The sequence below is a fragment of the Pseudonaja textilis genome, chromosome 4 (genome assembly GCF_049901715.1).
Source record: "Pseudonaja textilis isolate UNSWEBS1 chromosome 4, rPseTex1.2, whole genome shotgun sequence".
NCBI classification, from domain to species: Eukaryota; Metazoa; Chordata; class Lepidosauria; order Squamata; family Elapidae; genus Pseudonaja; species Pseudonaja textilis.
In genome coordinates, this window is record NC_141993.1 from 24,678,388 (window position 1) to 24,691,707 (window position 13,320).

At 39.8% G+C, this 13,320-nt stretch overlaps 1 protein-coding gene across 3 annotated transcripts in view; it reads right to left on the reverse strand.

Moving 5' to 3' along the window:
• Nucleotides 1-12,507, reverse strand: part of PANK1 (pantothenate kinase 1) — a 35,150-nt gene extending 22,643 nt beyond the window's left edge. The window contains exon 1 of one of the 3 annotated variants that reach the window (XR_015743435.1): nt 12,038-12,502. Coding sequence is in view for 2 of the 3 variants with exons in the window: in XM_026710618.2 (XP_026566403.1) it covers nt 12,038-12,281 (244 nt within the window). In the remaining variant the exon portion in view is untranslated. Of the gene's footprint in view, nt 1-10,807; nt 11,011-12,037 lie in introns of those variants that run through there. The other 2 variants (XM_026710618.2, XM_026710619.2) reach the window with 2 other exon arrangements.
• Between the last annotated feature and the right edge of the window lie 813 nt (nt 12,508-13,320).

Consider the following 13,320-nt stretch of genomic DNA (forward strand, 5'->3'; position numbering starts at 1 on the left):
TCTGTCCTTCAGTCAGGGTTCATTTACTTTAGGATTGACTGATTTAATCCCCTGAATGGACAGGGTTAAAGGCTATAGTCTACTTTGAACCAAAAGTTATTACATCCTCTTCAGACTACAGACAGTTGCGGATTTCAGCAGAAGGCTTCTCATCCTTTGCCACACAAAAACCATAGTTCAATATACCCTCTATGAACTGGATTAAGTCAACAAGAGATAGCAAAAGGTGAACGGAAGATAAATTACATCTTGCAGAAAACATCAGTTGTTTACAGAATGAAGTATTGCAAATTTCAAAGTCTGCAACAAAATTATTTGCACGAAAAAGGGACACACTCTGCCAGCAAGAACAGAGCTCAGGAGGGCCGCCTGCGGCCCTCCTGAGCTCTGTTTTTATTGGCAGAGGCACCACTGGTCAATCCTTCGCTGTTTCTAGGGTAGCCTCACAGGCCAGATCTAAGGACCCTTAGAGCCGGATCCCCCCTCAAGCCTTGAGTTTGACACCCCTGAGTTAAAGAATTTCAATATGGCATAATTGCAGTAACGAACATAGCTGTGAAAGGTCATTCTTGCTAATTTGGCAAGATTCTAGATTTTATACAATATTATCTTCGTTCTGTTGATGCTTCTATATCTATCTAATCTATCTAATCTTATCTATCTATCTATCTATCTATCTATCTATCTATCTATCTATCTATCTATCTATCTATCTATCATTATCTAAATACAGTTTATGCTAAAATCTATTTAATTGGAAACTACTCTAAAAGTCAAAATAGGTAAAAGAGGATTTAGAACTTAAATATTTCTTGGCTACTTCCTATACTAAAACCCTGAAACATTTTACAATAAAACAACGATTCATGTAATTATTTCTAATTGTGCATTTTCTCGATCTTCTCTCCACTTCAGAAGAGAAGAAAAATTAATTATACATATTTTCCTTCTGAACAATTATAGAGCCAAAATACCTTTTTCTCTTGAGAATTTCTGAGAAACAATAGTCTGAAGGACATACTGTATATAATAACATCATGGACTGGGTCAAGGGGCTCTTAAATGTTAAATAAAAGTCCAAGGCCAGATGACAGGGGAAACTATCTTGATTAAATACTGGAAAAGTCAAACAGACCTCAGCAATACTGCATTACAGCCCATTAAACCTATAGACTGAATTTTATTGCAGCTTTATCCAAATCCTATTTGTTCAGCTGTAGATATCTCTATATGCTTTTATCATGATGCATGCCAAAATCACAGTTGCCTGTTTCTAGAAGGTTAATGTGGATTTCAGAGCAGAGTCAAGCACATATTCACTAGTTCACATGAAAGCAGTCTTGCAACAGCTATTCCCCAAAATGAAGTGCAATATATTTGTCATCTGTATGATTTCACAAGGTTGAAGAAACTTGAAATTCCATGTAAGGGCACATCAGAGCTCTCATTTGAAAGTCAAGAACTGAAATGATCACTTCAAGACATCCTGCAACTATACAAGACTATATTTTGGGGTTGGGAATAGTTTAAATACTTTTTAAACTGAGTCTGAGCACTTGCAAACTTTTAAAAATTTGCTTCCCTCAGAAAATCAACTGAACGTCATGTCTCCATATTAGACCAGGAGTACAAAATTTCAGTGATGTAATATCTGAAAGCCATGTAAAAGGAGCATTTATAAGAAGCATGTGGTGTAGGAGTTACTTGTTGCTCATTCTGATTTTAATCTGTTGAAATCCTGTGGCTTTGTGCGAAAAATCTCTACTACTTGGGGGTGGAAATGTCTAATGACTGCATAATGTCAGTACCTCACACCAACCTCTGCACAATGAATTATTACGCTGGGATTTTCAAAATTCACCTTTAGCTCAGAGGTAGTTTTTGACTTAAGACCATAATTGAATCTGGAATTATAGTCATAAATCAATTTGATTTGATTTTACAACTGTTTTTGTGATGGCCATAAAGTAATTTCAATGCTGCCATTTTCTGCCAGAAAGCAGCGAAAACGGTTACAAATCATAGTTACATGATTGCAGAAAGCTTTGGTCAGAAATACGAATTTGTTGCCAAGCATGTGAAATGAGATCAAATGACCATGGCAGATGTAACTTTGAGGGTGGGTCGTAAGTAGCTCTTTTTTAGTCCATTGTAACTTTGGTTAAGCAAGGACTACCTATATTACGTAAGACTGATGAGACAAAGAAACATTAGGCTGTGTCCATGTTATTTTTGAAAGAGAACTATGTCAAGCAAAATAGGGCAATAATAAGAAAGATTTAGCTCTGTTTGAGATTGAGAGTGTCTCCAACATTCTCAATAGGTGAGAATAGGTGAGAATGTAAATCACATTCTCAATAGGTGAGAATGTAAATCGTTACGTACAAAATCACAAAATGCTGTCTAATAAATATGCCCAGTCACTATTTCCTGATGACCACCTGGTAAGAATTATCCACCTTAATGTAGGATGTGCTCTCGTTATGTAGCTTCCCGATCTTTTTTCCCCTAAATGAATTAGCACTCAGGTGAAGATTCTCATTATTTTTATATTTTAAAAATTCATGTAGGATGGATGTGGGCCCCCGACACATTATTGTAAATAAGAATGATGCTAGAACTTAATGGGTTTTATGGTGTTAATAGCAAAAAAAACAACAACATTTAAACCAAGCCAAGTTTCCATCCTTGCACTGTGCCTCATAATCCAATGTTTTTGTTTTTTTAATCTAACAGGTTCCGTGGCCTAAACATTTGAAAATCCCTGTTCTAGAAGGTAATGTTCTGTGCTCTTTTTCTTTTCTAGCCAATATAATCTTTTTACATAATTATGTACAGTGATGCTTAAAAGTTTGTGAAGCCTTTTGAATTTTCAGTGTTTCTTCATAAATAAGGCCTAAAACTTGATCTGTTCTCCATACAAACGCACAAATAGAATGTTGGGTTTTTTTTTACTTGTTTGTTTCATTTAGTGCTCTATCTAATTTTAGGATGTATGTGAAGAACAGATCACTTTTCCGCTCACTTTCATGCAGAAATACTGAAAATTCAAAAGACTTCACAAACTTTTAAATACTATTATAAATTAAGAGAGCTTGGCAAGCAGCATGGAAGCTGCCCATAGATACCACCTCACCTAAGGAACTATATTATAAATGTTCACAGAACAAATGGAGCATTTAAATAATGTTTCCTGTGCAATCATGGAAAAATGGGGTTTTAGTTTATAATTGGGAGAACACATGTTCTGTGTGTCTCTTTTTCCATGAAATGGTGGAAGTAAAACAGTGTTTCCACCTTTCTCTTTTGTTAAAAAAAAACTTTTTTCCCTCACTTTCAGAGAGGCAAAATAAATTACTTGTGTTTTGCCCCTCCCAATCCCATAATGAAGCAGGTTTTCTTATGCATGCTAACATCAGCATTAAGCAAACACAGTTCTTTATGTCAGTGTTGTGTTATGTACAACTTGAAACCAAGCCAAACCAAAGGAATCTAAACGCAGGGAGAGGACACCCTATGAATGACCTACAAAGGGCAAACAAGTCCACACGAGGACAGCAGAGAGATTACAGTACACAAAGGCAACTACAAGGTGGTATTGCAGTTATGTTAACTGGTTCATTTTTTGTGGACTTGGCATTACCACATTTGATAATAGCATGTTAGTATACCTTGACCTACCTGTTCAGCAAACCTTTCCCTACACTGTCCAAGTTCTGTGTGCTTTGAAGTTGAAGTATTATGAAAACGTGATTGATCATTATTATAGTCGTCCTTGACTTTTGACCACAATTCAGCCCAAAACTTCTGCTGCTAAGCGAGACAATTGTTAAAAAGAATTTTGTCCCATTTTACAACCTTTCTCGCCACAGCTGTTAAGTGAATCGCTGCAGTTTTTAAATGTTTAAATTAATAACGCAACTGTTAAGTGAAATTGGCTTCCCCATTGACCCCAGGTTGATCACATGACCCCAGGACACTGCAACCATCATAAATATGAGCCAGTTGCCAAACAACCGAATTTTGACCACGTGACCATGGAGACATTGCAACGGTCATAAGTGTGAAAAACAGCCACTTTTTTCAGTACTGTTATAACTTCAATCATTAAATAAATGGTTAAGTCAAGGATTACCTGTATTTTCATTGTAAAGTTTTCCAGAGAACTCAGAATACTGTTGTATTTGAGTTCACTTTTGTCTCCTTATATTTTATAGTTTTATGGTTCACAACAGCTAAAAAGCAGTAAAGAAGTTTTTCTAGCATAAAACCAATATTCAAGAACACTACAGTGTTTTGATGTGTTCAAAACAAGGAAAAAAAGAGTCCATTTCTGAACTCTTCTGAGTAGAAGCTTAGAAACCAGGTCAAACAAAAAAGGAATGTACCATCTTTCAAGATCTTGAGAACATTTTATTTCTCTAAGTCAAGGGTCTTCAAACTTGGCAAGTTTAAGACTCATGGACTTCAACTCCTAGAATTCCTGAGCTAACATGACTAGAGGAGGAATTCTGGGACTTGAAGTCCATAAGTCTTAAAGCTGTCAAGTATGAAGACCCCTGCTCTAAGTGGTAGAAAAGCAAGGGAAGATAAAAATAACCAGTTCAATATTTAGTCCACCTTAAATCTAATGTTGGGTCATGTTCTATATTTTAGATCCAGCACATGACGTAGATTGCGTAGTGAAGGAATCCATTGCTCCTAAATGCTGCATGAATCAGATTACAATGATGATTCAGGTGCATGGCAGATACTGCTTGGTGAGTATTGGCTGCAACCTAGATTTTACCTTGGGCAAAACACACAGGTCCTTGGTAGGTAGCAAACAAAAATAGAGAAAGATGTTAGAGATTAATTTGGTATGCTGCACCAAGCAAAATATTCAACTGAAACCAAATTATCTATCTAGAAACTTAAATAGATGGAGACCCATTTTAGGAGATAATGACAAATGCATCTTTTCTTTTATATATACTGAGAGTATTTGCACTAAGACAAATTCCTTGTGTGTCCAACCACACGTAGCCAATTATATTGTATAAAAAATAACTTTTAGATGTGCAGCCACCCTTGCCCCACTTGACTTTTCTGCAAGATTGGGAGTGAGAGGCACTGTGTTGTACTCGTTCATCTTTCTCAATGGTCAATTCCAGTGGGTGATGGGAAGGGGAGAGATCCTGCCTTTGGCCCCCACTGTGTGGGATGCTGCAGGGTTCAATGCTTTCTTCACTCTTATTCAGTATCTACCTAAGGTCACTGGGTGAGTTCATCTGTTGCCATGAGATGAGGTATCAAATATACATCTCTGTGCCTGGCAAATTAAATGATACTGTGGACATCTTATCTCAGTGCCTGGAGGTTATGAGGGTCTAAATAAGGAATAATGGGCTTTAGCTGAACCTTAACAAGAATGAATGGCTTAGGAACTGGGGCTTGCCAGTTTTAGGATTATGCCACCTTTGAAGTTGCACTGTCCCAAAGAAGACCTACTACACAACCTAGAGGTCCTACTGACTCCAGAATGAAGAACAAGTAGCAGTCATGGCTAGTCTTTGCACAACTTCATATCTGTAGACTAGTTGTGTATACTCCTAGATTGGGAGGTTCTGCTCATGGTGACTTACATGCCCTAGTCACCTTCCAATTGGACTATTGTAATAGGGCTTCCCTTGAAGAGTACTGGAAACTTCAGCTGGTGCAAAATGCAGTAGCATGGACAGTTATGTGTGCTCCATTGGTTGCTACTCTGCTTCTGGGTCCAATTCAAGGTACTGGTTTTGAACTTCAAAGCCATCCATGGCATGGAGCTATCTTAGGAATAAACTCTTCCAGATTACTCTACCCATCTCATCAGATCAAGCAAAAGAAGACAGTCCCGTCTATTAGGGACTTAGAGAGGAATTCTGGGAGTTGAAGTCCACACAAGTTTTAGAGTTGCCAAGGTTGGAGACCCCTGCCTTAAAACCTGATTATACCATCAAACTGGGGGCCATAGGGGACCAATGAGGTAATGAGTTAGCTCCACTGTTGTTAACATCTGCTGTTCTCCTTTAGCTTTTGTGATTTTTAATAATAATAATAATAATAATAATAATATAGGGTTTATATGTTAACTACTTTACAGTTTTGTTATACAGCACCCAAAATTATTTTAATCAGATAGGTAGCCATGTAAACTTGATGAATAAATAAATAAGTTCCATCCTAATGAGCCAAACATGGTATTATTCAACAAGGCACTTAATAAAAATAAATACCACGGGGCTCAATTCTAATTATACTACGGCAATACTCAGATCTGAGCCAAGTAAAATGAACAAGAGTATGATAAAGCTGGACTGGTATTTTTATTTCTTCTTTCATGTCAAGCATTCATGTAGCTATGTTCATAACAAACCAGAGGTCAGGCTATTCCAGTTCATCCTAACCTGATGTTCTCCTATTCATTTGTGTAACTCTTGGGAATAATAGAAAACCAAAAATTTGGAAATCCTTGTTGCAAGCAGTTATCCACTATTCTGATGAAATAAAGCACTAGGCAGCAGTATTTAAAACAGCAAATCTTCTAAAGCCTGGGAGAAAAAAAAAATCTCTTTGTTATTTATCATATTTTAAAAGTGTGCATATTTTAAAAGTTAGCGTTTCCACTCCCAGCAAAATAAAGCAAAAGGTGCAACTATTTCCTACTATTTTAATTGCATTTTAACACGATCCTGAATCATTACTCTATGATTGCAACATATAAAAGCTGATTTTCTTTTGTTCAGAAGAATTAGTTGGAATACACCAACCTTGTTACATAATATTAATAAAACATTGAGCGATGGGAGGAGAGGAAACTCAACACTACCATTGTTTTATCAGATATAAAACCTGTATTGGTGCAAGACAATCCAGTTCTACACATTACACTATTCAAACAGGACAGCATAAAATTAATCGTGTACTGTGAAAATTCTAACCGATTACATCTAAAACAATTTAGGAGTATTAAATGACATAATGCAGAAATATGATGCTCATCACTCTAGGATATATTAGAAATCCAAATTGTGTATTGTTAATACAAAAAAAATGACGAACTAAGACTCACTTTCACACATTGGTATGATAATTGTGGATCTAACTGGTGTTGCATAAGACTGTTGGACAGAATCCATTGGTTGGCAATTATTGATTATGAAAAAAACAATCTAATACGTAGGAAAGAGCTTAGGAAGAAAGCTACGCTAGACTAAAATAGTTTCCCTAATATCAAATTTTCTGTGCTTAAAAATATCTTCTATTTAATCACAGGAGCATCTGAAATGATACAGCCCAGACATACATTTATTTGCAATCTCTATCACAACAAGGACTAAGTAAACAGAAAGAATCCAAAACATTACAAGGGTCATTTAACTTGATGGATGTTAACAGCTGAACCATATAGAGGAAAGTTCATCAGTGGACAAGACAAGAGAATCTTTAACACAGTTTATGAGCCTACCTTTGGACGAGTCCAAGTGTTGCCAAAAACTGATGAACCATATAAATTTTATTGACTCTTCTATTCTTTATGTTTTTTCAAAATGCAGGTAAGAGTTTGTTTTAATGTAGCATGGAAAAAGGGAATTCTAACAGATGTCACTATTTGTGTTGAAAGCCAAAGCTGGAATTAATCAAAGTCAGTAGTTCTTCAATTAATTGACATAGCTTACAAGGATGTAACTGAGACCACAAACCCCTAATGCCAATTTCAGCCCAAGTTTACCCCAGAATACATGCTTGTTTGCCTACCTGTAAATAATTAAATTTGGATATATGGATACAAAACCAGAAAAACAGATGCCCAAAACTGCAAAATAATGTAACGAGCGTTCTTCTAAAGTAACTTACTGAAGTCTTGTGCTCAGTAACCAGCACCAACTTTCTACGTAAAAGTTTAAAAGTGATATTTTGTGTAGTTGAGCAAAAAAAGTGGTCCCAATGCTATCCTTTCAAAAAATGTCTTTGGGGAAAGCATGACAGATCCAGGTCCAACATTATACTGGAAGAAGATAGGGTCAACTGGTAGGCATCAGCCATAAGTGCTCTGGTTCACAACATGGAACATGATGCTGAGACTTGTGTGCCTTAGATTCGTGCTGGGACTCCCTTGTATACAGAGCGTGAAGCTTGAAGCATAACACTCAACAGTAGAAGGGATCAGTTTATTGAAAATAAAGCTCTAAGATGTGGGAACTACTCTTTTTTTCCCTTTCTCTGGGACACACATTTGACTGCAGATTGCATCTACAACTATTAATTTGTAACCATTCCCTAGAAAGCTACCAAGAGGGCAAACTTTGATTTGAATTAAGAGGCTGGGCATAATGACCTGGAAAATCATTTCTTATCCATAACAATCTGGCCTACCCAACAGTCAAGGCCATTTCAACCCAGAAGCAAACATTTCTTAACTTCTTTAGCATAAATCAAGAGGACAATGTTCCCTTCATAATCTGAAATTAACACTATCTCCACCACTATCTGTAGTTGTCTGTTATTATTAGATTTGTACCCTGCTTTTCTGTTGTATAATTCAAAGTGGCATACATAATGTTCTCAACTTCCTATTGTTCTCAACACCAACCCTGTGGGGTAAAGTGGGGTTAGCCAATATAGAATGACTGACCAAAGTCACCCAGCCAGCTTTCGTGCCTAAGGGAGGATTAGAACTCATTATCTCCTGGTTTCTAACCCAGCTATTTCACCAAACTGACTCTCTGTTAGATGTTTACTATGGTATTACCAAAGAAAACTGAAAAGATTTTTACATATGTAAGTGGGACAATTATTCCTTCTTGATTTAAAAAATGATAACATCTTTTGTATAATGCAAGGGATTAAGTAAACAAAGTTGGAGTTCCAAGTATGGGTTTCAGGTCTTCTCTTTATTACGCTACTACCTCATGCAATTTGTAAAGCACACTTTCACATACAAAACTAATAAGCGCCTTTTAACACTGACCTCTAAATAATCCTGCCAAACCAGAACAACCAGATTATTCAGCATTGTATTTTACACAGGCTTCTTCAGTGAAAATTCCTTATTTTGTTACTCAATATAAACAGTCCAAAGCTTCTAGGAATCTCATTTTTATCACCGTTTTTCCTTACTCCGCCTCAGTCTTTTTATTCTCCTTTTATTCTCTATTTGAAGTTAAATCCATGTTTTTCCTAATTGAAAGTGCTGACCGTGGAGCTTGCAAGCCATTCTTTGTAAAATATTCTTCACAAAGTATTCTATTATTCATTGTATTTTAGATTTTATATCAATAAGCAACCGCTTTTTGCTGATATTAAAACAAAGATGGTGACTGCATGACATTATTCTTAAATACAGGAATTAAAGGTAACACCACCAGCAACTGTACAAGCTAAAAAGGGGCCCTGGAGGTTATCCAGTCCAACCTTCTGCTCCAACAGGAAACTCTATACCAGTTTAGACAAATGGTTGTCCAATCTCTTCTTAAAAACCTCCAGCGTTGGAGCGGATCATAAAGGCTCTTTTTAACTTTGATGCCTAATGGCAATGAAGAAATTGAGGACTGAACGTAAGAGCCACAAATATTAAGGGTTTTAAAATTATGCACATTGAGGTCCAAAAAATAAAGTATCTGAACAGTTGAAAAACAAGCTACTAATAATACAAACAACTATTATGCATGTGCATAAAATTAGAATATAACAAAAAAACATCAGTTTGTACTGAAATAATTAAATTAATGCAGAATAAAGAATTGCTCTGAAAATGCTTCCTTTTTTAGATTCTAAGATTTACATTGCTCCAAAAGAACTCACTCCAAGATGAACATGTTTAAAATCTTGCAATACTTTTTTGAAAAATGTTATGTAAAGCTAGAGCACTATTAATTTCAGTAGGGTTCTTTCATGTGTTGAAGTAAATATAACAGGTGAGATACCACAAAATTAACTGACAAAAAAAATCAATTAAAAAAATCAAAGTCAACAATCATATGCAATCATTTGTGAACTAGATTTACACCAAGTTTCTATAGTCTACCATATTGTAATAAACGTAAAAGTTCCTATAAACACTTCTGATGGAAATAAAATCTTCATGTCTGCATCATTTTAACAGGTACTTTACTTTCTTTAACCTTTTCCTATTTTATCCAGCTGTGAATTGTTTTCTTTTAAAATAAAGCAATGACCTCATAAAACTCCCAATCTATGGGAAAATAATACGCCAGACAATGGGTGGAAGTTTTTTTGGCTCAGCCAGTTTAGGAAAAATGGTTTATGTTTCTCAAAATCCAACCCAAAAAAACAAGCCATCAAAACTATAGGATATATTGTTGCTCAGTGGGGTTGTATCTAAATATACAAGGGTCACAATGAATAAAATAGGGTCTGACTTCCAAGTAAATTAAGAATCAGATCAAGTTGTGAGTGTCATTGTTTTAGCAGCATGGACCCAGAGCCTTTTTGGAATCTATTTACAAAACTCAACACTCTGCATTTCTAATTATTCTTTTTGAGTACTATGTTAAACTGCTCTAACTATTAAAGACGCTGCTACATCCACACACATTACTCCAAAACCCATGCTAGTGCGACTGATCTTTGAGAAATATACTGAATTTCATAGAATTGAAGAGGTAGATTTTTTTTAAATTCCAACCCAATAATTTTCAGACAGCAATCCTAGTCAATCCTGCTGCCTAGTCAAACTCTACTAAAAATGCTACCAATGGCAAAGAAAACCATGCTGCTTATGAAAACGAGGGTACCCCTTAACACACAAGTGCCATCTACTTACAATGTTTCTTGTCAATGATTAGCCTCATTTTGAGTTATCAAAACCGCTGGCTCGAAGCAGGCAATCCAAGTCTGTGTGACTTTTTTTTTTTTTTACATCCCCCAAAAAACGGGCCCAGCGCTTTTGTCAAGGGCACATTTTATACAACCAATCCAGGCTGAGAAAACCTCTCGTTTTAGCGCTTCTGCAAACAGAAGAAGAGGGAGATTTCCCCGAGACCAGCCCACACCTTCCCAGCCTCCTGATTGGTCAAGCCCGGGACCGGCCTACGTGGGATCAGTGGGTGTGCACCCGGAGGACGCGCTCCTATTGGCTGAGCCCGAGACGGTATTTAATGAACTGATGTTTGGGGCGGCGGAACAAGAAAAAGCAGCAGCTCGTCGCGAGGCAGAAGCGCCGGAGCCGCTTCTCGGGAGTTGAAGGACACCCCGGGGGCGGGGGCGAGGGGGCATCAGATCCTCTACCCAGAAACGGCATCACCGGCGAAAAATAATAATAATAATAATAATCAACGACTTTAAAAAGATGATTTTGGGGGGAGATGATTTTTTGGGGAAAAATGATTTTAGGGGCAAAAGGATAATTTGGGGGAATGATTTTTGGGGGAAAAGAGGATTTTGAGTGGGAAAAAGATGATTTTTAGGGGCAAAAAGATGATTTGGGGGTGATTTTGGGGGGAAAGGATTTTTTGGGGAAAAATGATGGTTTTTTTGGGGGAAAGATAATTTTGGGGGAGAAAAATGATGGGGTTTTTAGGGGAGAAAAGATGGGTTTTGGGGGGGGTGGAGGGGGGGGGTTGTTGTTCTTTATTGCATCAAAATAACCTTCGCGTTTGCAGCGAGCAAATGAACTCTCGCTTGCGCCAAGCCCTCGCTTGCTTCTTTTCATCGCACGTGTGAATGAATGCGCTTTTTGGTTTGTTTGTTTTTGGGTGGAAACATTCGGATGGCACATAAGACACGTGAGCCGGGCGAACCTGCCGCCGGTCTCATTCACAGCTTGTTAAGTTTCTGCCCCACCCCCAGCCCCCTCCTCCCCTTTAAAACGAAGACAGCCGAGACCGGTCGGGGGAAAGGGAGAGAGATCCGTGGAAGGCGAAGGAAACCCGCCGGCAGCGATGCGCCCGGGGCGACTCTTCGCTTGCAAGGACCCCCCCCGCACCCGGGTTGGTCTCCCCGTGCCGTCCCGCGCCCCCCTGCCGAACCGGACCCTCGCCCAGCCTTCACTTACGCGGCCTGTTCTTTCTGCCCGAATCCATCCTCCGCCGCGCCCTGCTTTTCTTCGCCGACGACTCGTGGCTGGAGAGCGGCAGGTCGGCGCGAAAATGCAACGGGTGGGAAGCCTCGCCATTGCCGGCCAGAGGGTGGAAGCCGTTGTGCAGCGGCAGCCCGTTGTGCAGCGAGCAGGTGGGGGGAGCCGCCGCCGCCGCCGCCGAAGAAGAGACGCCGGCTTGGCCTCGTAGTCTCTCCCCCATGGCGCCGGCTTGCAACCGCCGCCGCCGCCTCCCCGAGGCCCGCCGCTCGTCCTTTGTCCCTCGCTCGTCCTTCTCCCCGCCGCGGAACCAGGCGAGGGGCAGCGTCCCGCGGCGCCCACCCTGCTGGGTCTCCCCGCAGCAGCGGCCGGGGGCGCCGCCTCCTCCTCCTCCTTCACTGCTGCCGCCGCCCTCCCGAGGCAGCGCCGAGCGCAGGCGTCCGGCCCACCGCAGGAGGAGGAAGAGGAGGAGGAGGAGGAAGGGAACGCCGGGCGAAGGATTGCTGGGAAGGGGGGCGGTGGCAGAGCCGCAGAGCCGCTTTGCCTCCTTCCCGAATGTGGGGCGTGACCCACCGGCTCCCTCGCCCGCCCGCGCGCAGCGGGTCCCGGGGGTGGGGGGTGGGGGGAAGAAGAGGAGCTTTTGCCCGCCCGGAGGAGACTTGCGAGCGCCCCGTTCTCGGAGAAAAGAAGAAGGAGCCGGGCTCTCTCGCAAACCGACCGACCGACCGAGAAGCCGGCCTGGTTTTGCTCTCCAGGACGAGAAACCCGCCCGCGCGCCACTGCGCATCCCGGGCAGAGCTCAGCAAAGGGGGAAGCACTTGGAAGCCAAAGGAAAGGATTGAAGAAAAAGGAAACATTAAAGGAACCGCCCCCCCCCCAAAAAAAACCCTATTTATTGTAAATCTCCATCCTGGCATCCAAGTTTCTGACAGTGATTCTTCCTTTCCCCCGATTAACGGCTAGATTGCCTTTTGTTCCTTCAATTTCTCCCCTCTCTTTCCAAAGCTTAGCCCAAAGGTGCTTCCCTCCTCCCCCCCCCCCAGGAGGCAACTGGATTCTTGTTTTCTTTCTTTGAAGACCTTTTGCTTCAAATGTAGAATAGAATAGAATTCTTTATTGGCCAAGTGTGATTGGGCATACAAAGATTTTTTCTTGGTGCAAATGCTCTCAGTGTGCATAAAAGAAAAGATACATTCGTCAAGAGTCAAGAATCATTAAGGTGCAACACTGAATAGAAATAGAACAGAACAGAATAGAATAGA